Below are 25,850 nucleotides of genomic sequence, written 5' to 3' on the forward strand. Positions count from 1 at the left end.
GTGGTGGTGGTGATGGTGGTGATGGCAATGGTGGTGGTGGTGATGATAGTGATGGTGGTGATGGTGGTGGTGGTGGTGATGGTGGTGATGGTGATGATGGTGATGATGATGGTGGGGGTGATAATGATGCTGATGAATGTTGATAATGAGAGCCTCCACTTCAGAATGGCTGTGAAGAGTGAGCTGAAAAACTGTGACCCTGAGCATCTTAGTGTCTGTCTTGCTTACAGCATCTATAAAATGTGGCTAATATTCATCCCTGCCTCATAGAGTTGTCACAAGGATTAAATTAAAACACTTGTAAAGTGCTTGACACATAATAAGTGCTTAATAAACACTGGCTATCATTTTTAATAGTCTTAATATTTTTGTTGCTCTGTTCCTCTCATTTTCAGAATCATTTCTGTTTCTCTTGGTGAGGTATCATTAGTCTCATTATCAGTGCTTATTCAGAATTAAGATGACTTATCACCCTGGCCCCTGGGACTTGTTTTCTCCCCTATCTTAAGTCGTCCAGTGGGTCTGCCGGGAGATGAGCCTTCTGTGTTCCTAGATCTTTGAAATGGGGAAGTGGGAAGGGAGGACCAAAGCCATGTCATGGCCATCCGGAAGTGATGTCCACAAAGGTGGGTGCATGCCCACCATCAGCGCCGACATCAGTGACGATGGGGCTGCCTTCCCACGTGTTGCTGGCGGTTCTGCCGAGCAGCAGGCTGGGCACCCACAGTGTGCTGGCTCCACGTAGAGTCCTGTGGGTGAACCGTGGAGGTGCTGTACAGACTTGGGACTTTTAGAACAGGGCCAGCAGCCTGTCCCTCCTGATGTCATGCCTTTCTTAATTCCTCTTCCTTGCCTTTCAGAGGTGTGGACAGCAAGTCACACAAACCGCTGCCCCTCGGCATGGAGAATGACCGAGTCTTCAGCGACTTGTGGGGCAAGGGCCATGTGCCCGTCGTCCTCAACAACCCATATTCAGAGAAGGAGCAGGTAAGTGGATGGTGCCAGCTTGGCTCCCACACTCCATGGCTCCCTGAACCTTCCCCCGTGTAAGGATGAGGGGAGGGATGCCAAATGTCAAACCATGTTGGGATGGAAATGAGCTACCACAGCTGGAGAGCTCAGGGGCACTGAGGCCAGGAGCATGTGTCCTGGGATCCGGATTTTGCCTTTGTTTTGCTTTGTTCGTGATCTTGCCATTTTTCAAATTTCAATTGTTTCCACCAACAGAGACACTCCCATGCCATTCACATCCCAAATTTAGCAGGTAAAGATACATGGTAAAAAGGTTTCCTCTCTCCCCTAATCCCAGCCACACAGTTTCCCTCCCCAGAGGCAAGCAATATTTGTCATTTCTCTGGTTCTTTCAGCAATATTTTATACATGGACTGACAAATACACACACACATTATTTTCACACAAATGAGAGCACATTATACATATTGCTCTGCACCTTGCTTTTCACTTATCAGCATATCTTGGTGATTACCCCCCAATTCGTAGGGGAAGAGAGTCCTGGATCTTTTTCACAGCTGTATAATATTCCATTTTATGGTTCCCCCAAACCTACTGAGCCAGTCCTCCATAATGGACCCTTAGGTCATTGCCAATATCTTGCTATGATATTGCTGTAATGGATGACATTGCCTAAATGTCTCACGTGGCACATGGGCAGGCTTTTCAATAGCACAAATTCCTAGAAGTGAAATTGCTGGCTCAACGATCATATGCATTTGTGACTGGGGCAGAAATTGAGAAATGGCTCACCGTAAAGATTGCCCCGATCCTACCAGCTAAGCAGGAGAGTGGTGGTGTCCCCACAGCCTCACCAACCTAACATATTATCAAACTTCTCAGTCTTTGCCAGTTTGCTGAGACGTGTTTTGACAGCTGAGTCAGTATTGTTTCTGAGCATGGAGAGATTTGGCTAGGGATCAGCAGTGCCTCGTTCTCACCTGCTTGGGCAGCTCACGGACCAGGCCAGTGTGACCCTATTAAAGCGTATGAATTTCCCACCCATCCTCTGCACTGCAGTGAAGTACGGGAGGAATGATGGCTGGGAGGTCAGAACAGGGAGATGGCCCAGGTCACTCAGCAAGGTCACCTTCTTCTCTCCACCTGCCTCCAGCTCTGGATGGCATGGGGCAGGTTGCCAGGTTCTGTCTTCTCATACATCTGTATGGATGGCATCTTTCGCTACCAGCTCACCTGAGCAATGACCCAAAGCCTCACTGCATAGCCTTCTATGGGGAGGATGGGACATTCCAGAGCCTCAGTGGGGATTGCTTTCCTTAGCTGCTGATAGCTGGCCAGGAAGATAAGGAAGGACGTCAGGGATGCTGTGGTAGGTCAGACCCATGCCCCCTCTGGCTAGTCACTCACCCTCTTGCAGCGGCCTCTAGGGTCGCTTGGAGGAGAAGCACCTATGTAGACATCTATTATGCTGTCCTCAGAACTCGGGGCCACACTGTGAGCATGAGGGGGCTATTTTCCATTCATGATTAAGTGAACAAATGAAGTTAACATTTGTCTTTGTATTTTCTTTCTTAACTGAAAGGAAAGAGGTATTGCCATAATCCAAACCTCCCAAGACAAAAGAAGAACAGAGACAGCCTCAGGCTAGATCCAGGCTCTGGATGTGCTTTGTTAGGTCTGCACTATAGTGCCCTAAGGGACAATTTGTATTTGTACTTTGAATTTACTGCCAGTGTTTTAAAATTTTATATAAATATCATATTCACAGCTTCCCTTAAAAAATGTGGACACGCTGACCACCTCGAGCCTGTATTCTTATGGGACAATAAACTGCCCAGACTGAGTAGCAGCTGCTCCTGCAGACAGAGCATGGGCTTTCCAGTTTGCCACAATCCCCACCACTCCCTATCGTGTCCCTCCCCTTAAGACCATTGTCTTTTGTTACTTTTTATAACATTAGTGCTATTGATTTTCTTAGGATGGAAGGGAAATATTTTTCTATCCATGGCTTTATTATAAGTGGCAGGTAGAGATAGACCAGGAGGTTTGTATGTTTCAGGAAACATGAGAAAGATTTCATGTTTTATAAAAATGAAGAATATTCTTTTTTTAATTTTTAAAAAAATTTTTTAAGAATATTCTTTTTTAAATTTAATTTAATTTTATTATGTTATATTAGTCACCATACAGTACATCATTAGTTTCTGATGTAGTGATCCATGATTCATTGTTTGTTTTGTTTTTTTGGTTTTTTTTTATTTGACAGAGACATAGCGAGAGAGGGAACACAAACAGGGGGAGTGGGAGAGGGAGAAGCAGGCTTCCCGCCGAGCAGGGAACCCAATGCGGGGCTCGATCCCAGGACCCTGGGATCATGACCTGAGCTGAAGGTAGATGCTTAATGAGTGAGCCACCCAGGAGCCCTGATTCATTGTTTTCATATAACACCCAGTGCTCCATGCAACACGTGCCCTCCTTAATACCCATCACCGGGCTCATCCATCCCCCCAACCCCCTCCCCTCTGAAACCCTCAGTTTGTTTCTTGGAGTCTATAGTCTCTCATGGTTCGTCTCTCCCTCCGATTCCCCCCCTTCATTCTTCCCTTCCTTCTCCTAATGTCCTCCACGCTGTTCCTTACGTTCCACAAATAAGTGAAACCTCATGATAATTGACTTTCTCTGCCTGACTTATTGCACTTAGCATCATCTCCTCCAGTCCCATCCATGTGGATGCAAAAGTTGGGTATTCATCCTTTCTGATGGCTGAGTAATAGTCCGTTGTATACACGGACCACATCTTTTTCCATTCGTCTGTTGAAGGGCATCTCGGCTCTTTCCACAGTTGGGCTCTTGTGGACATTGCTGCTATGAACATTGGGGTGCATAGGGCCCTTCTTTTCACTACATCCGTGTCTCTGGGGTAAATACCCAGTAGTGCAATTGCTGGGTCATAGGGTAGCTCTATTTTTAATTTTAAAAAATGAAGAATATTTTTGCGTGGGTTAATATGCAGCTGAGTGTTCTGTCTTGAAATTAGCCAGCCTGCTTTGCTAATTTACCTTACCTATCTACCTGTCCCCTCCAGGTATCAGAGTTTGTAACTGCTGGTTTGCAGTAACTCCTGAGACCTGACTCACAGAGACAAAGCAGAGGATGCCTTCACCCCACCAGAAAGACCCTTAAAGTCACTGCTGAATTCTAAAGCAATGGCAGGATGATGGCCATTTCCTTTTATGCTGTCCACCTCAGTTAGACTGTGATGGCTTAGAAACCATAACCTTGAACTTCAAGCCTGAGTCTCAGTTGTCTGAGACTCAGTTTTCCAAATGTGTCTCAGAAATACAGCTGGAAGAGGGCAGAGATCCGAGGGCGTGGTTATATTGGAGTCCCGGCCTCAGAGCTAAGGGAGCAGCCCTGTCACTTCCTGCTAGACATCCCTATAGCCCCAGTCCTGAGAAATGTTTCCCGGGCTGAGCAAACTAATAGAAAATGTAATGTTCTTCTTTCTGTCCTGAAAGACCGGCATATATGCTTAGCCTCTTCTCTACATGCTCAAAGCCACTTTACCTGGAGCTCCCGGGATCAGCTTCCTTCCTCCCAGTTGTAACCCACATTTGCTGCTTTTTTAGGCATCTGCGGGGGGTTAGCATTGTTCATAATACAAAGAGAGACCCAGCCACTACCTGCTTTCCTGAGTCAGGAAGAGACAGAAGGAAGTAAAAGAACAGCTGGTCCGCATTTTCCCCAAGGACTGGGCCAAAGGCAACAGAGTCCAAGTGAAGCAGGGTGGATACAGGCTAGACAAGAGAAAGAACTTCCTGATTCAGAAGACTGGTAGCTCCCTGAAGGAACAGTGAGGTCTGCCCCCATCCTTCTTGATTCTCTCCTTTGTCCAGATTCAAGGAAAATCAGCCATAGAAACACCCTCTCTTCAGTCTCTGGAGGCTGAGATGTTCATCTCTATCTAGTGGTGCTTTCTCTTACTAAGGGTCTGATTCAGCAGCAGGTATGGCCACTGAAACTCAAGAACACAGTGTGTGAATGACTATAATGCTAATCTTTTTTTTTTTTTTAAGATTTTATTTATTGGAGAGAGAGAGACAGAGAGAGAGAAAGATTAGAAGCAGGGAGGAGAGGGAGAAGCAGGCTCCCTGCTGAGCAGGGCTCCATCACAGGACCCTGGGACCATGACCTGAGCCAAAGGCGGATGCTTAACCAACCTGTGTAATGTTCATCTTTAACATCTCTTTTCCCAAACTGTATCTGGCCTGGGCTGGTAGATAGAATAAATCAGCTCACCCATCACCAAACCCTCACCCAGCACCTGCCATGTGCATAGCTCTGGGGTAGAAGCAAAGATGAATAAACATCACCCTCCCTGCCCTTAAGCCCTTCACAGTGCAATTAATCCTAAAATACAAAGGGACCCAAAACACTGTGGGAACATAAATACCTCAGCAGGTATCAGGAACTGTTTAGCTGAAGAGGTAACATTTGAACTGGGTTTTGAAGATCATGTAGGAATTTGTCTAGTAGGAAAAAGTATTAATAGTAAAAGTAACCGCTGTGGCAGGTGTACGATATACTGCGTTTTCTTTTCTTGCTAAGGATCATTGTCGGACCTCTGAGGTTGTCTTTAGTGCTGATACACCAGGGACACATAATGAATTTTGACACCATCCTAAAGGCCCTTGGCATAATAATCCTCTTTTTTTTTTTTAAGATTTATTTATTTATTTATTTGACAGAGAGAGGGAGCACAAGCAGGGGGAGTGGGAGAGGGAGAAGCAGGCTTCCCATGGAGCAGGGAGCCCGAGGCGGGGCTCCATCCCAGGACCCTGGGATCACGACCTCAGCCGAAGGCAGACCCTTAACGACTGAGCCACCCAGGCGCCCCGACATAATAATCCTCTTAAGTGAAAATGCTATCCTGTGTAAATGACTTGAGAAACTGCTGTTGGTCCCTTCTCCCTGCAAAACCTCAGCATTTGAATCAAGCCCTTCTCTGCCTCCCTTTTTTTTTTTTTTTTAAGATTTATTTATTTAGGGACGCCTGGGTGGCTCAGTCAGTTAAGCAGCTGCCTTTGGCTCAGGTCATGATCTCATGATCCCAGGGTCTTCAGATTGAACCTGGGACTGAGTCTGCTTCTCCCTCTCCCTTTGTCCTTCCTCTCACTAGGCGCGCTCTCGCTCTCTCTCTCAAATAAACAAATAAATAATTTTTTAAAAAGATTTTTTTTATTTATGTATTTGAGGGGGGAGAGAAAGAGAGAATCTTAAGCAGACTCCATGCCCAGTGCAGAGCCCGATGCGGGGCTCAATCTCACGACCCTGAGATCATGACCTGAGTCAAAATCAAGAGTTGGTTCCTTAACCGACTGAGCCACCCAGGCGCCCCTCTGCTTCCCTTCTTATGAAGCAACTATTTTCTTACTTGCCCAATTTGCTTTCCTAAGGGAGGAAAGGGTGAATCGTGTCCGGCTTCGGGGCAGAATATCTATTTTCAGATACTAATTAAGCATCAGTCCAATCCTTCGTGGATGCGAGGGAGGGTCTTGGGCCTGGGGGAGGTGGGATTTCCAGTTGGGGTTCCCCCCTCTTATTCAGCCCGCTGCCCCTCTCTCCAGCCTCTCGCTGACACAGGCGATCAGGTAATCAGATAGATGACTGTTACATCAAAATCCCCCTCCCCACCGCCACCACCTCATCCGGAGCCTGGCTTTTCCTCACCCCTGGGGACGTGGGGCTTGCTGGCTGCTTTCAAAATGTCAGAATCTGTTGAGAAGCTTTCCTGTACTCCGAGGTAAGTGTCAGCATCATCCCAGTGCCTGGAGAGCCCCAAATTATGAGGCGAGTGGAGGGGGTGTGCTTGTGGGTCCCCAGCGATCAGAGGATCAGAGGCGGTCAGGGCGCCTCTCCACCCAGGCATGGGCCCCAGCTGGCCAGCCACCCGGGTGCTGGCTTTGCTGAAAGCCGAAAGTAGGCAGCCAGCCCCAGCCGGGGTGCGTCTCAATGAAGGCAAACCAGCGACAGTCCCTGCCTCTCAGCGACAACCTAGCCTGCTGCCAGGAATCCTGGGCGTTAATGATGGCAGGGTAAAAATAACAATAATGCGGATCCCTGTACCCCCCCTTGTGGGGGTGTGGCCATTCGAATCCTCCGACTCCCTACCCGCAGCTCTGGGGGCCACTCCGGTTGGGCCTCGTCCTTCTGGTGACCTTGGTCAGACGAGTTAGCATCTGCGCGGAGGCTCCGTTTCCTAACAGGCTCGTCCAGTTGTGTAGAGGTGAGGTGTGAAGCGACCGCGTCTATAACAATGGTAGCTGATACATTGTTGAGCCTTGTCGGGCGCGGTGCTGAGCACTTCAGGTCCCTGGTCTCAGTGAACCCCCCACCCCAACCCAATGAAGTACTATTGCCCCCATTTTACAGATGACTAAACTGAGGCACAGAGGGTTAGCTTGAGGAAGATCACATGACTAGTGAGTGGCAGAGCCCCAGAGCCCACTCTTAATTCTTAAAGGCCAGGCACAGAATAAGCGCTCCAAAAATGGGCGTCATTACTATTATTGTTGTTGTTGCTGTTGTTTCATTTGGCTGATTATTATATGGCTCATTTAGGTATAGTTTTACTGCTAATTGTTATACGGCTAATGTGAGGCAGATAGGGCAGGGAGCACCATCCCTCTTCTACAGATGACACCCTTGGGGCCTGGAAAGGGAATGTGAGCAGCCGCTGAGTCTTGGGAACAGAGCCACACCGCTCTCCCTCTGTGACTCCGTCATCATCCTTGTCGATCATTCAGATTGAGGTAGCGTGCATCTTTCTGCTGCAGGGGGCCAGGCTCTGGGAGTGCACAGGGGCCAGGAGCCGGGTCTGCAGTGGAAAGGCCAGCCTTTGAGGGCCTGAATCCCACACCCAGCTCTGTTGTCTGTTAGCTGTTCATTTGAAGATAGTCATGTCACCTCTCAGAACCTCTGTTTTCTCCTCTGAGAAATGGGTTACCATGAGGACTCCATGAGCCAGGAGATGTGCAGTGGCCTACTCCCAGTCAGGCACCAAATAGGTATTTACTAAATGTTGCTCACGATGGAAGGGGGTCAGATGCAATCACTGCCCTTGAGAAGTTCACCATCTGGACATTGTCTTTTCATCAAACAATTGCCTTGACTTCCAGAAACTTCCACTTCTAAGGCAAGCTACAGACATCTCACACACACACACACACACACACACACACACACACACACACACACACACCACAGCAGTAATCACACTGTGATATTTGGGGTTAGGTAGCATCACATTCAGACGTTCCCTGCAGACCCACCCAGCTGGCTTTGGCAGATTCACTGGCTCCATCCAGGGTGACATCTTGGGGTGTCTGTCCCTGAACCTCTCTGAGCACTTTAAGGAAACTCCTGTGTTTTGAGATGAATCTCTGTCTGTTGGGAGGGTGCCCCAAATCACTAGCTAAAAACTCCTACTGAACTCATTATTGCCCTCAGCTCAGCTGGGCCAGCGGTCCCTTGGCTTGATCCAGCTCATGACCAGAATACGACATCCGGGTTGGATTTTCCCAAAAGTGCTTCAGGAGGCCCCTCTTTCTCAGGTCACCCAGTGTTCCAAGGAAGCCCTCAAACAGGGGACAAAAGCCTCAACAAAGATACTTTCTGGGAATTGATGTGGGACGGAGCCTCCCTCAGCCCCCAGTGGCAGCAGAATCCAAACCTTGCTGATATTTCGCTTCCCTCTACCCAAGCCATCACCTGCTGGTGACCCCCAGGGTCTTTATAGGTCACTTGGCCATGAGACCAGCCTTCCATGTCCTGCTGCCGCAGGTGGGCAGAGCCAAGGTGGAGCCAGGAAGCCGGGCCTGAATTGATGAGGGTTTAGGTTCAGCCCTGCAGGAATTTCCACATATTTTGCTTTGTTTGTTTTAATAGTGAGTATATTCAAAGCAAGCTGTCCTGACTGTTTCCAGTGGGACCATGATTTCTGGTTCAGGAATCTGTGATACCGCTCCGCATGCGTATTCACGGCATCAAACCACATTCATGTTCTTTTCCCGGATAAGCCAAGTTAGGTCAAAGTCCTTTTTCCTCCATGCTGTGCAAACTGATACCCCTCCAAACAGAGATTCTCAGAGGTCAATAGGACTTTCATTTGCTGAGTGTCTCGGGATATCTTAAAAGGTAAAAAGTTCAAAACATGATCGCAAGCCTTGTGCATTTTAAATATTTACCTTTAGCAAGTTAATGCTTTTAATAAACGCACGCACACGGTACAAATGTAACAGAATGGGGTTAGGCCACAAGATAATTACAAGATTTCTTTTAAGATCAATTCATAAGCACATATACATTTTGGTCTGGTAACAGGACCAAGTTCAAAGTTGTCTAATAACGGGGTGCCTGGGTGGCTCAGTTGGTTAAGTGACTGCCTTTGGCTCAGGTCATGATCCCGGCCTCCTGGGATCGAATCCCACATCAGGCTCCCTGCTCAGCGGGAAGCCTGCTTCTCCCTCTGACCCTCTCCCCTCTCATGCTGTTTCTCTCTCTCTCTCTCTCTCTCTCTCTCTCTCTCATAAATAAATAAATAAAATCTTTAAAAAAAAAAAAAAAACAAAGTTGTCTAATAACATCAGGCTACCTTGCAATATCAGTGCCACTGTAAGCATCTTCTCAGCAATGTAACTTAAAGCCCCCTATCTGGGGCACCTGGGTGGCTCAGTCGTTAAGCGTCTGCCTTCGGCTCGGGTCATGATCCCAGGGTCCTGGGATCGAGCCCCGCGTCGGGCTCCCTGCTCTGCGGGGAGCCTGCTTCTCCCTCTCCCACTCCCCCTGCTTGTGTTCCCTCTCTTGCTGTGTGTCTCTCGGTCAAATAAATAAATAAAATCTTAAAAAAAAAAAAGACCCCTTATTGGTAGAGGCCCTTGTCTATGGATCCTAACTGTGATGGTCTGACTCTGGAACACCTCCTTCTGTAATTATCCTCCACAGAAAATAGCCTGTTGAATCAGGGGGAGAGAGAGGAGGGCAGAGAATCAGTGATTTCGAGCTTCCTTGGAGTTATTATACAGAATGAATCACTTTAGAAATGACGCCTTGAATACACTACTAGGAGATTATACTTGAAGGTACTAAACACAGTTGGTTAAGTTTTATAAGTAGCAATTTTTTCATCACAGAGATGGGTGCATACCTGCTAGTTTACAGGTCTGCAGTCCGGGACCCTGATCTGCCACAGCTCACAACCGGGTTACGCTTGCTGCCCACAGGTTGGGGCAGTGCTGCTTGAGGCTGTGGTGGAGAGCATGGTGTGTGGATCCGGCCCCTGGGGTGGCTGGCATGCTACCCAGCTCAGCCCCAGGGTGCTGCCCTCATTTTAGAACAAGCCAAGCGGGGCAGGTTGCTGCAGGCCTAGAAGGGAGAAGCTGTCCCTGGCACCAACAGTCAAAGAGTCAGAAGCTGCTTGCTCCGTACAGGTTTGGGCTTTAGCTCCTGGATTAGTTCCTAGGGCTGTTGTCACAAGGCATTACAGACTGGGTGGTTTAAACAACAGAAATGTTCTGGAGGCTGGCGATCTCCTGAAAATCAAGGTGTTGGCAGGTTGGTTCCTTCTGAGGGCTGTGAGGGAGCATCCTCCCCAGGGCTCCCTCCTTGGCTTGTGGGTGGCGTCCTTGTACCCCACGGCCTTCTCTTTGTGCGTGTGTCTGTCTCAGAATTCCCCCTTTTCGTAAGGGCACCAGGCATCCCACCCAAAAGACCTCATTTTAAGTTACATGCCTCACTAAAGACTCCAAATAAGGCCGTATTCTGAGGTGCTGGGGGTTAGGACACCAGCATATGAATCTGGGGGGGACACAGTTCGACCCATAACAGTTCCTGAAATGTGTCTCCCAAGGGGCCTCCCTCCCTGCTGTCAGTCAAGCTCCTGTCCCCGTTCCATGGTGAGGCTCCTGACTGTGACAGCCCATAATTGGGGAAATTGGAGAAGGGCAAGGTGCTTCGCTTCTGTTTCTAGATCTTCCAGATTCTGACGTCTTGTGTCTATCTTCCTACCTTAAAAGCCCCCCTCCCTGCACCTTCCCGTCACTTCCTCCCCTTCCCCCCCAACTTCTGCTAGAAGGCTCGCCGCCTCCCACTCACCAGGAAGCCTCCGAATCAGTGTTGACTTTGTCCCGTGCCCTCCCACCCGCTCCCACCCCCGGGCTGTCTGTCCTGCTTCTGGCACTGCACTCTCCACCACAGCTGTGATCCACCCTCCCAGCTCCCCACCTGCACGGCAGCGGCAACAACAAGCACCCCCCCACCCCCCCACACACCCCCGCCCTCACCCTCTCCCTCCCGCAACCCCTGCAGTCATGTGTTCTAAACCTTAGCTTTGAGAAGCTCCCCGCTCCAGCAGGCAGCTTCAAGGGTCCCCCGTTCTCTACTAAATCAAGACAAAAGCCTTTGGCTTAGCATCCGAGGGACTCTATGATTTAGAAATGCATTTAGACCTGTGTTCGTCGGCTTGGGTTGCCATCACAAAATACCACAGGCTGGGTGGCTTAGACATAGAAAGTTTCTTCTCATAGTTCTGGAGGCTAGCAGACCAAGGTCAGGGTGCCAGCACAGTCACATCGGGCGAGGGCTTCCTTCCTGGCTCCGAGACGGCCACCTTCACTGTGTCCTTCCTCTGCCTTTCTGTGTATGCGTGGAGGAAGAGAAAGACAGACAGAGGTTTCTCTGCTTCTTCTTATACGGCCACCAATCCTATCAGATTAAGTTCTACTCTTATGGCCTCTTTTTTTTTTTTTTAAAGATTTGCTTGTTTAAGAGAAAGAATGAGTGAGAGAGAGAGCACAAGGGAGGGGAGGAGCAGAGGGAGAGAGAGAAGCCGACTTCCCGCTGAGCAGGGAGCCCGATGCGGGACTCGATCCCAGGACCCTGGGATCAGGACCTGAGCCGGAGGCAGAGGCTTCACCGACTGAGCCACCCAGGCGCCCCTCTTATGGCCTCTTTTAATGTTAATTACTTCCTGAGGTCCTGTCTCCAGTAAGTTAGGGCTTTAACATATGAATTCAGGAGGGACACAGTTCAGTCTGTGGCAAACCTCAGGTGTTTGTTGAGTGTGTACTATATGCTGGACACTCGTCTAGGGGCTGGACATATCTGTACCTAAATATCTGTAGACATTATATATATATATATATACAGATCTATAAGACACAGAGACATAGATATATATACATGCAGATACATATACACTCGCAAATTGCAGGCAGTGAAAAGTGCCTTGAAGAAGAGTAAAGCGTGGGCGCGGCGCCTGGGTGGCTCAGTCAGTGAAGCATCTGCCTTCAGCTCAGGTCATGATCCCAGGGTCCTGGGATTGAGTCCCGCATCGGGCTCCCTGCTCAGCGGGGAGTCTGCTTCTCCATCTACCCCTCCTCCCTGTTCATGATCTCTCTGTCTCTCACTCTCTCTCTCAAATAAATAAATAAAATCTTAAAAAAAAAAATGAGTGTGGCCATGTGCCAATAAAACTTTATTTATGGACACTGAAATTTGAACTTCCTATAACTTGTGTCATGCAACATTACTCTTCTTTTGGTATTTTTATTCAACGGGCTAAGAATGGAAAAATCATTCTTAACTTGTGGGCTGTATAAAAACAAGGCAGCAGACAAGGTTTGGCCCACGGGCTGCCGTTTGCAGATCCCTGCATGCAGGTGTACGAGGCTTCCCCCAGCTGTGGGATGAGAGTGGGAACCACTGTAGGGCCAAGAACACGCGTCCCGGGCACACAGTAGGTGCTCAATAGGTATTTGTTGAAGGGGAAAGAAGAGGGAGGGGTGGAGAGTGCAGAAGGAAACAGGGTGTCAGGGTACCTACAAAGCTGAATTCTGGGCTCAGGGCTCTGCGCTGATAGGGCCTTGCCTCTCTAGCTCCTCTCTGGCTGCAAGACCATTGCCTTCCATTTCTTCAGGAACCCTGCCGGCTCCAGAAGCAAAGAGGTGTTGCAGAGCCTTTGAAATGCCCACAAGTTCAGAGCCTCCCTTCCCCATTTGGGAGCAATCCCAGGCAGCCCTCGCACAGAGCCCACCAAGATCGAGCTGGTGTCTCCCGCCACCTGAAAAGCTCTACTGACCACCCCAGACACAAATCCAGAAAAGGACGCATGTAAACGCTGCCCAAAGCCCACTTGTGCCCTGTCCCCAGCTTAATAACTCACAAGTGCCCCTAATCTGCATTTTTAGCGAGAACGTTTCCATCCCCACTCAGAAAAATCATTTGCGTCCCCCATGCAGGGCCCCTGACTGCTCTATTAATCTCCCCATTTGTCCCCTCCTGAGTCATCTAATATTACTGCTGGCTAATTAAAACATCAGAGCCCCAAGTACAACAGCCCTGCCAGGGGCCTCCTCATGCCCGGTTTCAAGTGTGCAGTTCAACACAGCCCAGGGTGGAGAGGCACGGCTCACGCCCGGGCCCCCAATTTCTTGGCTCGTAATGACCACCCATCACACATCTGGAACCTCAAAAGATGGCCTCTTTCATTATGCTTATTAACTCACTCCCACCACACCCTGCCAACGAAGGCTGCTGGTTGCCCACCCACCAGCCGCACCCCACACCTCCTCCTCCTGCCTCACGGTGCTCCCCACTGTGTCTGTTACCTCACGTCTGGGATTCCAGCCTCTCCCCAGCCTCTAGGGCATCCATGTGGATGGTCAAGAGAGTTTGCAAACTGGCTGAGTGATGCTCCGTGTTTAGGGAGGATCGCTGGGGTGCCTCCCACCTGGGCAAGGTCAGATTTTTTGGTTCTCATGGCTTCAGGCTGTTGGCATGGTCGGAGGAATTTGTCGCTACCAAGTCTTGCCCAAAGATCGCTTCCCCTCCCCTGCATGTCTGCCAGAAGAGACTGTAGTGAAGACAGATCTTAAAGAAGCGTTGGGGCTGTCTGGCCAGGCCTTCAAAGGAAATGGAGCTGTCTGGGATGTGGCTTCACGAGGGGACAGAAGGAAAATAACTTGGAGCTTAGCAGGCAGAAAGTACAAATGGGAAAGAAGGGAAGAATTCTTCTACATCCTTCTGCTCCTGGTGTGGACGGACTGTAGTAATACTTGTGACAATGGCAGTACCAATAGGACTAACAGGTGTACCATAGATGATTATGTAGATTATAGTACTGAAACCTGCTGGTGTGGATTATAACACCAGTAGCAGTAAGCGATGGGTAGGATTTAGGAGGTGATTGCATTCATGCAACTGAAAGATGATGTTGGTCTGGCCGGCGTGCTGGTCAGTTAAATGGGGAGAACGAATAGGGGGTGGATTCTAGAGCTCTTTAGAAGCTAAAATGGTGGGACTTGGGGACGGATCAGGTGCAGGGGGATAAAGAGAATGATGTCCAGGATAGCTCCCCACCCCCCCCAATGGCTTGCCCAGGCAGATGGATGGTGATGCCCAGCACTGAGATGGGGACCACTGGGGATGACTGGATCTGGCCACAGCAGGGAGGTATGGAAGATCATGAGTCACGGCACCTTCCATTTGTTCTCTGCTGTCACTTGCATGGTTCTGGAAGCTATGGTATGCCTCTCACCTCAAGACCTTTGCATAAGCTGGTCTTTCTGCCTGCAAGACCTTGCTCTTCTCTCTTTGCCTGATTAACACCCACTTGTCCTTCAGGTCTCAATTAGAAGTCAAATGCTCTGGGTTAGGTGCCTCTTCTATGTGCTTCCACAGTTCCTTATACACCGCCAACATCCCATGTTATAGCACCCATTGCCCTTGATTTTAATGATCATTCACCTGTCATCCCTCCCCTCACTCCCACAATGCACTGTGAACTCCATGAGGGCAGAAATCACATCTATCTAGTTTGTCACTGTAGCCTGGCCCTTGCAACCTTGCTTGGAACATAGGAGATACTCAGTAAACACATGTTGAATGAATGAATGAATGAATTATACATAATGGCCAAGAGGCAGGAGAGTCCAGTAGTTAAGGACACGGTGTGAAGGGCAGACTGCCAGGATTTGACTCCTGGCTCCAGTGTACTAACTCTGTGACCTTGGACAACTTAGTTAACCTTTCTGTGCCTCAGTTTCCTCATCTGTAAAATGGGCATGATAAGATTTTGCTTCACATATCGTAAGTGCTTCTTGAATGCCGGTTTACAATATTAGCCCTTCGGCATACTCTATGATTTCTTTCCCGGACTCAGCCCACTTCACTGTACTTCACATCTTCCTCACCCACCTGATTTCCTCCAAGCCAACGAGATGAGGACCCTTCCTCCTGTCTGACTTCATCTCCTTACACTAACCACACCCTTCCACTCCAACCACACTGGCCTCCTTGCTGGTCCTTTGAACTTAACAAGCTTATCCCTACCTCAGGGCCTTTGCACTTGCCTTTTCCCCCCCCTCATCATCATATATCCTTATCACCAACTGATATTCTAGTGGTTCATGTGTGGGTTTACTTATGATTTATCTCCACTTCTCTCCCAGCAGTGTCCCAGAAGGGCCAGGTCACTCTCTGTCTTGTTCACTACAGTGCCCCCAGTGTCTAACAGTGTCTAGCACACAGTAGGTGTTCAATAAATACCAGTTGAGTGTGTGAATGCCCTGCCGCAAGGTCACTATCCAGTGCTCCCTTCTTGGCATGAGTGTCACTCCACACTGGCTTGTCTTCCCTCTCTCACTCAGCTGACGTGGCAGAGTGTGCCCGCTGCCTCTCCCTTCCAGTTGCTGACTGACACCCATGCTTTTCTGATGCATAGGCAGGTAGACAATTATTCAGAAACACCCAAGACAGAATGTAATCCTTATTAATGAGGTCTAAAATGGATGGGCCAATGTTGGTGAGCCCAGGACTTCTCCCCCACCACCGACTGGGCATTTTGTGTATGGAAGTGAAGAAAATGGGGGACTGAAGGTGTTCAGTGCAGAGGGACGAGTCAGTGCAAAGGCCCTGAGGCAGGGATACACTTGGCATTTTTGAGAGGCAGAAACCTGACATTTGGGAGAAATATTCTATGCTTCAGAACTTTCTAATTGGATCTTTCCTGTTTTCCCAGTACTCACCAGAAGTAGTGAGTTTGGACTGTAACAGGAAAGCCCAGACATCCACAGGCCTGAAAGCTGGTACCATTCAGAGAGGCTGACAGCGTCCCTTGGTTATTTACTCACTCAACAGACATTCAGTGAATCCCTGCTCTATGCTAGGACCTTTGCTAGACACCAGAGAGGCCACCTTTGAGAGGCCCCTCCCTGCAGAACAGAACACAAAAGGCTTTTCCACGGTGTCTCCTTCAGCATAGGCAGAGGCACCAGGTTCCCTGGTTAGCATGTGTTACCCTGGGAGAATGAGTCCTTCACTCTGTGCAGATACTTGGTGACTCTGGCAGATTCTAGGAAAAGCAACTTTGCTCCCCACCCCAGTGGAGGCAGTTTTCCAGTGTCCTCAGGACCCTGTCTAATGTCCCATCCTTCCTTCTCTCCTCCAGCCCCCTGCCTCGGGAAAACAGTCTCCCACAAAGAATGGCAGCCCCTCCAAGTGCCCCCGCTTCCTCAAGGTCAAGAACTGGGAGACCGACGTGGTCCTCACTGACACCCTTCACCTTAAGAGCACCCTGGTGAGTATCCCAGCAGGATGTAGACCAACCTCACACTAACCATGTTTGGTGTTGGCTAAGTCTTTGTTGTGGGGACTGCCCTGTGCGCTGTGTGGTGTTTAGCATCACTCCTGGCCTATACCCACGAGATATCTGTCACCCCCCTGAAATTGTGACAACCAAAAATGTCTCCAGATATCACTCAGTGTCCCCTGGGTGGGAAATCCACTTCCATTTGAGAACTGCTGGTGGCTACTTATTCACTCTTGGGAATACTTTTTATTTGTGTACCTTGAACCCAAAAGAACCCAAAAGTGGAGGAGTTGCTGGTTCTGAACACATTTTCTCTGTCTCTCGCAACCAGAGCACTGATGAAGTATTGAACAAGCCCTTCCTTGCTTTCACTGTATCTCAGCTAAACTTTTATGTCATATTTTTATTTTTATTTTTTTAAAAGATTTTATTTATTTATTTGAGAGAGAATGAGAGATAGAGAGCACGAGAGGGAAGAGGGTCAGAGGGAGAAGCAGACTCCCCGCTGAGCAGGGAGCCCAATGTGGGACTCGATCCCGGGACTCCAGGATCATGACCTGAGCCGAAGGCAGTCGCTTAACCAACTGAGCCACCCAGGCGCCCAACTTTTATGTCATATTTTTAATAGCCAGCCAATCAACATGTTGCTTTACATTTTGTTGAAAGTGAGCCTCTTGGAAGAACATTGTATTGGTTAGGTATTGCTGTGTAACAAATATCTCTGAAACTCAGTGGCTTAAAAACAACAACCATTTATTATTTTTCAAAAGTCCACAGATTGGCTCAGTGGTTCTGCTGGTCTGTTGATCTCAAGCATCTGCAGTCATCTGAGGGGTCAGCTGTCACATTGCAAAGGGTGTGAATATAGGGCAGAGAAGAATTGGGGCTATTTTTTTTGCAGTCAATGTCCCAGAGATGTGTTCGAATGAGCTACTACAACCACCTACAAGTTCCTTCTAGATCAACATGGGATCAAAAAAATTATTTGGGGATTCAGTACCAATGAGTCTAATTCCCAGCGAATGCCAGTCAGAAAGGCCCTCTTCCCCTAGTTGAGTAGAGCAAACACTTTCAGAACCTGAAAATACTGCCTGTCGATCCTTACCTTGATTGATGACCACCATCCTATGATGGTCAAATTATCCAATGATTTGAAGCTGGTACTTGAGAAATCCTGTTTGGGAATTAAAGGCCAGGTAAACTCTACAACAAATGTCAGATCCAGGTCCACAGCCCCACTTGTGCTAAAACCAAGTGATCATCCAACTCTCTCTTTTCCCTCCAGGAAACAGGATGCACCGAGCACATCTGTATGGGCTCCATTATGCTCCCTTCTCAGCAAATACGAAGGCCTGAAGATGTCCGCACAAAAGAACAGCTCTTCCCTCTCGCCAAAGAGTTCATCGATCAGTACTACTCGTCAATTAAAAGGCAAGTGTGTGTTGACTCTGGGGACCCAGGGTGAATTACCAAGTACTGGGACAAAGACTTCAGCTCCAACTCTATGACAGTTGAACCAAGACCTAACCATGAGGGCTCTGCCCTCCATACACACAGGTTGAAAACTGGTGGCCCAAGGGCTAAATCTGGCCCCCAGAAGTGTCTCTGTTTGGCCTGCAAAGTGTTGCTTAAATTTGAAACATCACAAGCAATTCCGTGTCTAGGCATACTACCCTAAAGAAACTCTCACAATTGTTCACCAGAAGACATACATAAAAATGTTCACTGAGATATTGTTATAATAGGAAAAAAAATGAAAATCAAAGAGCCAACTGAAACCACCTCAGCTCCCTCAACAGGAGAATGTGTAAGTAAGCAGTGGTATTTTCCAAGTCATGGAATATTATACAGCTGCAGAAAACCCCAGGAAGAGTTGTCTTTAAAAATCAGATTTCCAGGGGCACCTGGGTGGCTCCGTCTGTTGAACGTCTGCTTTCAGCTCCGGTCATGATCCCAGGGTCCTGGGATTGAGCCCTGCATCGGGCTCCCTGCTCAGTGGGAAGCCTGCTTCTCTCTCTCCCTCTGCTGCTCCCCCTGCTTGTGTTCACTCGCTCTCTCAAATAAATAAGTAAAATCTTTAAAAAAAAAAATCTGTTTCCAGGACCACCTGGCTGGCTCAGCTGGTGAAGCACATGACTCTTGATCTCGGGGTTGTGAGTTCGAGCCCCACATTAGCTGTAGAGATTACTTAAAAATAAAATCTTTAAAAATAAATAAATAGATAAATAACATTAAAATAAAAATCAGATTTCCAGTTTCTCTTGAAAGGAGACCTGGCAGCCCTGGGCCCCCATTCCTACAAGATGACAACTGGCAGGAGCAGAGTGTTAGCTGCCCCCCTTTGAAACGGGCACAAGCTCACCCACTGGCCACAGTCCCCACCCAGCCAGTTCAGTCACTACTGGACCTTTGTGGGCATTTGAGTTTGCCATCTGCTTATGCTTGAACTATTGTGGCCACATACCAACTCAGACTTGCTGTGGCTTCTGCCCTCCTGGAATGGCTCGCTCCTTCCACTGACCCCTAATTCAGGAGAGAAGGTGACAATCCCATGTCCTGTCCTTCCTCACTCAGATTTGGCTCCAAAGCCCACACAGAGAGGCTGGAAGAGGTGAACAAAGAGATCGAAACCAGCGGCACCTACCAGCTCAAAGACACGGAGCTCATCTATGGGGCGAAGCACGCCTGGCGGAACGCGTCCCGCTGCGTTGGCAGGATCCAGTGGTCCAAGCTGCAGGTAGGCGGTAAGGCTCTTTGGTGGGTGGGGAGGGATGAGCCTTACAAAGGGTCAGCTCTTTCCAAGGGCATCCGGAAGGCATGGTGAGATATCAGATAGTGGTCATGGCGTCCCAGATTCTCAGATCATGACTGAATCTGCCTTATAGTCATGTCTCATTGAGCCAACACAGTGCTATTTAAAAAGGAACTTGCATGTCTCTTGGTAAGGTTTATGCTCTCCAGTTTACCACAGACCCCACCACTCCCTTTTGTCTTCCACCTACTCTCTTTGCTTATTTATACTATCTGCCTACTCCCTGAAAGCATTCGATTCTCTGTCCCCTGGGGAGTAGTTTGAAGTTGGAAATAGATTCATTATCAAGTTCAAGGGGGTTTTGTTTGGTTGTTATTTGTTTTGTTTTTAAATCCCTGATCCCTAGTAACCTAGCAGGAAATCCATCCAGCCCACTAAAGTCTCTTCTTCACTCATCATCCTGTAACCACATGCACCTACACGCCGTGCCTGCTTTCAGGGGATTTTTCCTGGTTTGATGACTGTGGTTATAAGGATAGGAAAAAAAAAAAAAAACACTATAAAACCCAGCCTAGGTCTCATTAGTGGAGGGTTCTCTCCCCAAGTGGGGCAGCAGTGGAGTGGGCTCCAGGTTCTCCCTGCCTGGGCAGGCCACACTGGGAGAGCCAAGGAGGGGAGGAGAAGGCACCGTTCTCACCATGTACCCCTGGCAGGTGTTCGATGCCCGCGACTGCACCACGGCTCATGGGATGTTCAACTACATATGCAACCACATCAAGTATGCCACCAACAAAGGGAACCTCAGGTGAGCCTGCCAGCTTGCGGGAGGGGAGTCTAATGTCCCCAAAGCATTGATCCTTAGGGTCTGGAGTTGGCTCACCTGCTGAGGAAATGCTCCCCGTTTCCTCTCGGGGAGAGGAGGCCTGGCTGCTTTTTTCTACCTGCCATGTCCTGTCTCTTCTGGGAGAAACAGACTCTTGCGTGGTTTGCAAAGCCATAGCGGCCAATATCACGTTCAACCCACAGTTCAGTATCAACCCGTGGAGGGGGCAGGAAGGAGTGCGTCCCATTCCCAGGACTCGGAAAATCCCAGTGGCTGCAGTAATCAGCTTGTACCAGCTCCTGTTGTGTGGCCTGGAGCTGCCTTAGAATTTTCCTGGGTTTCAAAGACAATGTCTCTTCCTGCCGCTGTGGACACAGCTCCTTCAGGTTCCACCAAGCCAAGCCACAGCTTGGATTCCTCTTGCCCCGAACAAAGAACAAAGCCCCGGGAAGGAGGCCAAGGCAGGGAGGCACCGGTGTGGGCTGGTGGCTTCCATGCTGGCAAGTTGCACCTGGAAGGAAACAGCTGGGGCCCTGCAGCCAGGCAGGTCTACTTGTCAATCCTGTGCCATCCATTGGTTCTGCCCCGGCATCTGGTCCCAACCACTGAGGACCAGCCGCACAGTGGGGCCGTGTGCGCCACTGTAGGGAGATTCATTCCCACAAACCCCAGGCTGCACTGAGCTCATCCCCATAGTGGCTTGCTTGCATTAAGCGTGGGTTTTCTTGGCTGTGTCCCTTCCTTGAGAAGGAAACACTGTTCCAGCTGAGCCCACCAGTAGGGAAGGGGCCTGTAATATAAGCCTAGAGCCTGCTTGGGGAATTGGTCTTTCCATCTTTTCCTGAAAGACCTTACCCCTCGGAGAACATCAAAGAACCCTCCTGTATATCCTGAGCGTCAAAGGAGGGCCCAGTCAAGGTCTCAGCCCTCAAGGAGCTTATGGGCTGTTCTGGTAGTTTCTAAATGGTGCTATTACAAGGCAATAATGGGCGAGGGGGCAGTCACCCTGCAGTATTAAATATGATACAGTCTTGCGCAACCGGTGAGACCCACAGGTGCTCAGAAAGAAGGTGGCCCTGGGAACAGATGAGACAGGGGATGCTTTGTGGAGGAAGTGAATCTGAGTCAGGCCTTGAATTTGGGTACATGACAGCAGAGAGGGATTCCTGCCAACATGGGCAGCAGGGCCAAGTTCCAGGGGCAGAATGTGTAGAGGAGAAGATCTGCAAGCAATGGGCTGGACCTGCCATGTGATCCTCATGCGGACACAAGCCAGGGTGGTGGCTCCCCTAGCCTGGGATTGAGCCCACGGTTGGCACTGATGAGCGGGGTGGCCGGTGCTCCTGGTATGAGACCACATTGAACCACGTTGTAAAGAAGTCATTCTCCTTTCCATTGTTTTCAATCCTTCTAATGATGCCAAAGAGAAAGTCTCAGTTCGGTGAGAAGACATCCTTAACACCTCTCTAACGCTGCTGATCTCCCTGTTAGCAGAGCGAACTGGGCCCCAGCTAGGTGCCTTCAGCAAACCACAGCACCTTCCTGCAATGTAATAACGGTATACGCTCTCTAGTTGCCTGTTTAGGTAGGCGAGGCCAGTGGCGATCTCCAGTTTTCATTTAAAGTAAATAAATGTGAGTACGAAGGAAGCAGTAAGATTTCTTCTTAGCTGTAAGTGTGTAGACTTCTGTATGGTACTGGGAATGGGCGCAGGTGGGGCAAGAAGTTAAGGAAGTTAAGAGCAAGACTGGAATCAGTGGTGGGCTCCTAGAGGGAAGGAGGATCCCATGTTGTTTCCCTGGAGGTCACCTGCTGCCAAAGAACCCCTAGGAAACTGGCCCAAGTCAAGGGGGTTTAAGAGTTTCCAGTTAGAGCAGCAGTCTCTGTTGTTCGGTGGGCTGGCGTGGGGCCTCCCATCCTCCCCCCTTCCTCAGACCAATGCTCCAGTGTGGGGACAGGGCACGGTCCCTCCCTTCCAACAGCGGCTCCGTGGTCCCTTGAGGACCTTGGCACAGAGGTCATCCACCCTGAGCCTCACGCACTGGGTGGCCTGGGTGACGCCCTTTCCAATAGGTCCGCAAGGTGCAAGCCCCGCCCTGACACCGCACGTCCCCCTCTCTCTGCCACAGGTCGGCCATCACCATATTTCCGCAGAGGACTGACGGCAAGCATGATTTCCGAGTCTGGAACTCTCAGCTCATCCGCTACGCCGGCTACAAGCAGCCCGACGGCTCCATCCTTGGGGACCCAGCCAATGTGGAATTCACAGAGGTGTGTGCCCCCCTGGCCCTCGCCTGGGCTCTCAGTCCCCCCACCTGGCTTTATCCACAGCCATCTCTTACTTTAATGTTATCATCATAGGGAAAGCAGCCAGAAGGGGCACCATGGACTCCTCTCTGGACCTCCTGTTCCTTTTGGCTGCCCCCAGTCCGGCTGGTTCCCTTCCAGCTGGCCATTTGGTCATCTGCAGCCATTACCTCCCCCAGCTCTCATGATAGGAACTGTTGTCCCACTTCACAGATGAGTAGACTGAGTCTCACCAGAGCCCAGTGAGTTATCCAAGACCACTAAATGAGCACAGAGAAAGCTGGAAGTGCAGTCCAAATCTCCTGCCTCCCCCCAGCAGGAGAGAAGCTGACAAGTATACCTGCTCTGAGTTGGGTAATACAGCAGACTCCTATCATTCCTTCATCCGATCACCCAGTTCTAGCAATCCAGCCTCTCTTTGGATGGGCTCGTCTCTGCATTGTACCAAGACGATCACAGTTTCTGGCAGCCTGAGTCAGTTCATAAAAGCCACCAGGAAAGCAAACACCACCATCTCCCATCCGTGGGGATGCAGACAGGTAGCATAGGTGATGCACGGTAGCTTAACAGCACCTGTGCCCGTAGGAGACACTGTGGGTCACCCATGCCTAGAATGATCTCGGGCACACAGCCCGGCACCCCTCTTATTTATCACCCACTCATCCCCAGCTGAGATTCATCTCTGTTCTTTCCTCAAACGCCACCCCTCAGGACAGAGCTGGCAAGATCAAGCGTTGCTCCGGTCCCTCATTACTGCTGACTTCATTTGCATGTGGCTTTTCTTATTAAAATGTTATTATCGGGAAGAAGGGGCTGTAACCAGGGCGACCAGGAGTTGCACCTGTGCCGATTTCGACTCAGCCAGACTCTCGGCTCCACTTGGCTGAGCGCTAACTGCATAGTTGGCTGACCTTGTCCTCCTGGCCTCCTCCTCTGCTTCTGTCTCCAGAAACCTTGCTAACAGCACATGTTCTCTCCTAAGCCCCTGATTTCGTGCTTCCTCTTCCTACTGACACCACAGAAAGAATCACCCCAAACATAACCACGTAACTGGATCTTTTGAAACCCTCTTGTTTTGCTCTGTCCAGCGTGGCAGCCATGGGTGGGTGGCTAGTGAGCCCTGGAAAAATCCAAACTGAGGTGTGTCCGAAGTGTAAATATACACACCGGATCTCGAAGACTGAGAACAAAACAGAGAGTGGAAAGTACCTCATTAATAATTTTTATCTTGATTACATATTGAAATAATACTGTAGATAATGTTAGACTACTCTATTATGTTTATTAAAAATTAATACACCTATTGAGTTAATAAATGTATTAACATTTAGGTTCAATATCTTTTATTATAGTAATATTAATGTATTTAATAATTTATCATTATGACATTAATGATTAATACATTTAATTATTTAATTCTGTTATATATTGTATATTTGACATATTTATTGGATAACCATATTACATATTTAACTTTAATGTTAAATATGTTGCTATCAATACTTTAATATAATATTAATAAGTTAATATCACTATAATAAATATTATAATTATGATGATTAGTAACTGATAATCAAATATTATTGAAATTAAAATGTATTATTTAAAATGAACATATTATTTAAATTGTTTCACCTTTTTTTTGGTTGGGCTTTTTTTTTTACTTTTTTAAATGTAGCTAGTAAAGGGGCACCTGGGTGGCTCAGTCGGTTAAGCGTCTGGCTTTCGGTTCAGGTCATGATCTCAGGATCCTGGGATCGAGCCCCACGTCATGCTCCCTGCTCAGTGGGGAGTCTGCTTCTCCCTCTCCCTCTCTCTCTCTCTCTCAAATAAATAAAATCTTTAAAAAAATAAAAATTAAAAAAAATTTCAATGTAGCTACTAAAAAGTTTTCAATTACCTATTGGCTTGCTTTATATTTCAATTGGACAGCTGCTCTGACTGATGCATTTATGCACAAATTCTAATAATTCCGTCCTTGTCAGATGTGGTAGGTTTTCTTTTTTCTTTTTTTTTTTTTAAGATTTTTATTTATTTGACAGAGAGAGACACAGCGAGAGAGGGAACACAAGCAGGCGGAGTGTGAAAGGGAGAAGCAGGCTTCCCGCCGAACAGGGAGCCCGATGCGGGGCTCAATCCCAGGACCCTGAGATCATGACCTGAGCCAAAGGCAGACGCTTAACGACTGAGCCACTCAGGCGCCCCAGGTTTTCTTTCTATCTCAGGGTACCCGATGCACACAGTTCCAGAGCAAGTACCTAGGACGTGCCAGACCCTGTGCTCAAGGGTGTTATAGATACAACAGATTCCGCACCAGACCCTGTGCTCAAGGGTGTTATAGCTACAACAGTCAGATTCTGCGCTTGCCCTCTGGGAGTTCCCGGTGGACAAGAACAGTGTGGCCCAGAGCCTCCAGAGGAAGGTGCTGCCTGCCAGCTTGCACTGGGATCTCTGCGCCTTCTCCTGCTGCCCCAGTGTCTGGAGGGTCTGGGGCACGGTAGCAGTGGTAGTGGCGTGAACGGTCACTTCTGGTTGCAGATCTGCATGCAGCAGGGCTGGAAACCCCCAAGGGGCCGCTTCGATGTCCTACCACTCCTGCTCCAGGCCAATGGCAACGACCCTGAGCTCTTCCAGATCCCTCCAGAGCTGGTGTTGGAAGTGCCCATCAGGCACCCCAAGTAAGAGGAACTGGGGGGGCCGGCGGGGGTGGGATTCACCCAGTGCCCCTCTCTGCCTCTCCCTAAACCCCCTGGCTCTCCCTCCAACCCAGAAAGAGGCTAAAAGGAGGTCTTGCTTCCTTGCTCACAGTGGACACCCCCCTCCAAGCAGTAAGTCCTCCTTGGCCAGCCAGGGGATGACCATCTCTTCAGAACCATAATCTCCCTTCTCACCCCACTCCTACGCCATCAGCCAGGACCTGCCCTTTCTCCAGCCTTTGTCCAGCTTTCCAGAAAGGCAGAAGCACCTCTTGTCTTGTCGTGGGCACTCATTTTAAAATAGAGCTGTTTAAAACTACGTGACCTGATGTGGGTCAAGTCCAGAAGGAATTTGGAGCCAGGAAGGAACTGCAAGGGCTGGGCCCGCAGCATGAGCAGAATTCACGCTTTGAAAGTGAAGGAAATCCATAGGGAGACATTGACCTTGGAGGCAAAATGGGGTTGGGGGGGAGCTCAATAATCCAGACAGGTATTATTTTTAATGCAATCTTTTTATCAAAATTAATTTGTATGTCAAAAAATTTTATCAAAATTTAATTTAAAACTTTTTTACATGAAAAAAAAAACTTTTTTACATGAAACTTTTAAATAAAGACAGGACCCAGTGCGGGGCTGAGATTCAGGTGAAGCAGG

The 25,850-nt window shown here is 48.8% G+C and overlaps 1 protein-coding gene across 2 annotated transcripts in view; it reads left to right on the forward strand.

Moving 5' to 3' along the window:
• The window catches only part of NOS1 (nitric oxide synthase 1), a 102,808-nt gene that overhangs the window by 36,415 nt on the left and 40,543 nt on the right, over positions 1-25,850 (forward strand). For both annotated transcript variants that reach the window (XM_073881035.1, XM_073881036.1), the window contains exons 3-9: positions 861-987; positions 16,478-16,606; positions 17,904-18,049; positions 19,193-19,355; positions 20,084-20,175; positions 22,323-22,464; positions 25,039-25,178. In XM_073881035.1, coding sequence (XP_073737136.1) covers positions 861-987; positions 16,478-16,606; positions 17,904-18,049; positions 19,193-19,355; positions 20,084-20,175; positions 22,323-22,464; positions 25,039-25,178 — 939 coding nt within the window. The remainder of the gene's footprint in view (positions 1-860; positions 988-16,477; positions 16,607-17,903; positions 18,050-19,192; positions 19,356-20,083; positions 20,176-22,322; positions 22,465-25,038; positions 25,179-25,850) is intronic.

Source organism: Callorhinus ursinus, unplaced genomic scaffold (genome assembly GCF_003265705.2).
Source record: "Callorhinus ursinus isolate GAN/ISIS: 27379988/994484 unplaced genomic scaffold, GSC_fseal_2.0 scaffold41, whole genome shotgun sequence".
In the NCBI taxonomy this organism is placed as follows: domain Eukaryota; kingdom Metazoa; phylum Chordata; class Mammalia; order Carnivora; family Otariidae; genus Callorhinus; species Callorhinus ursinus.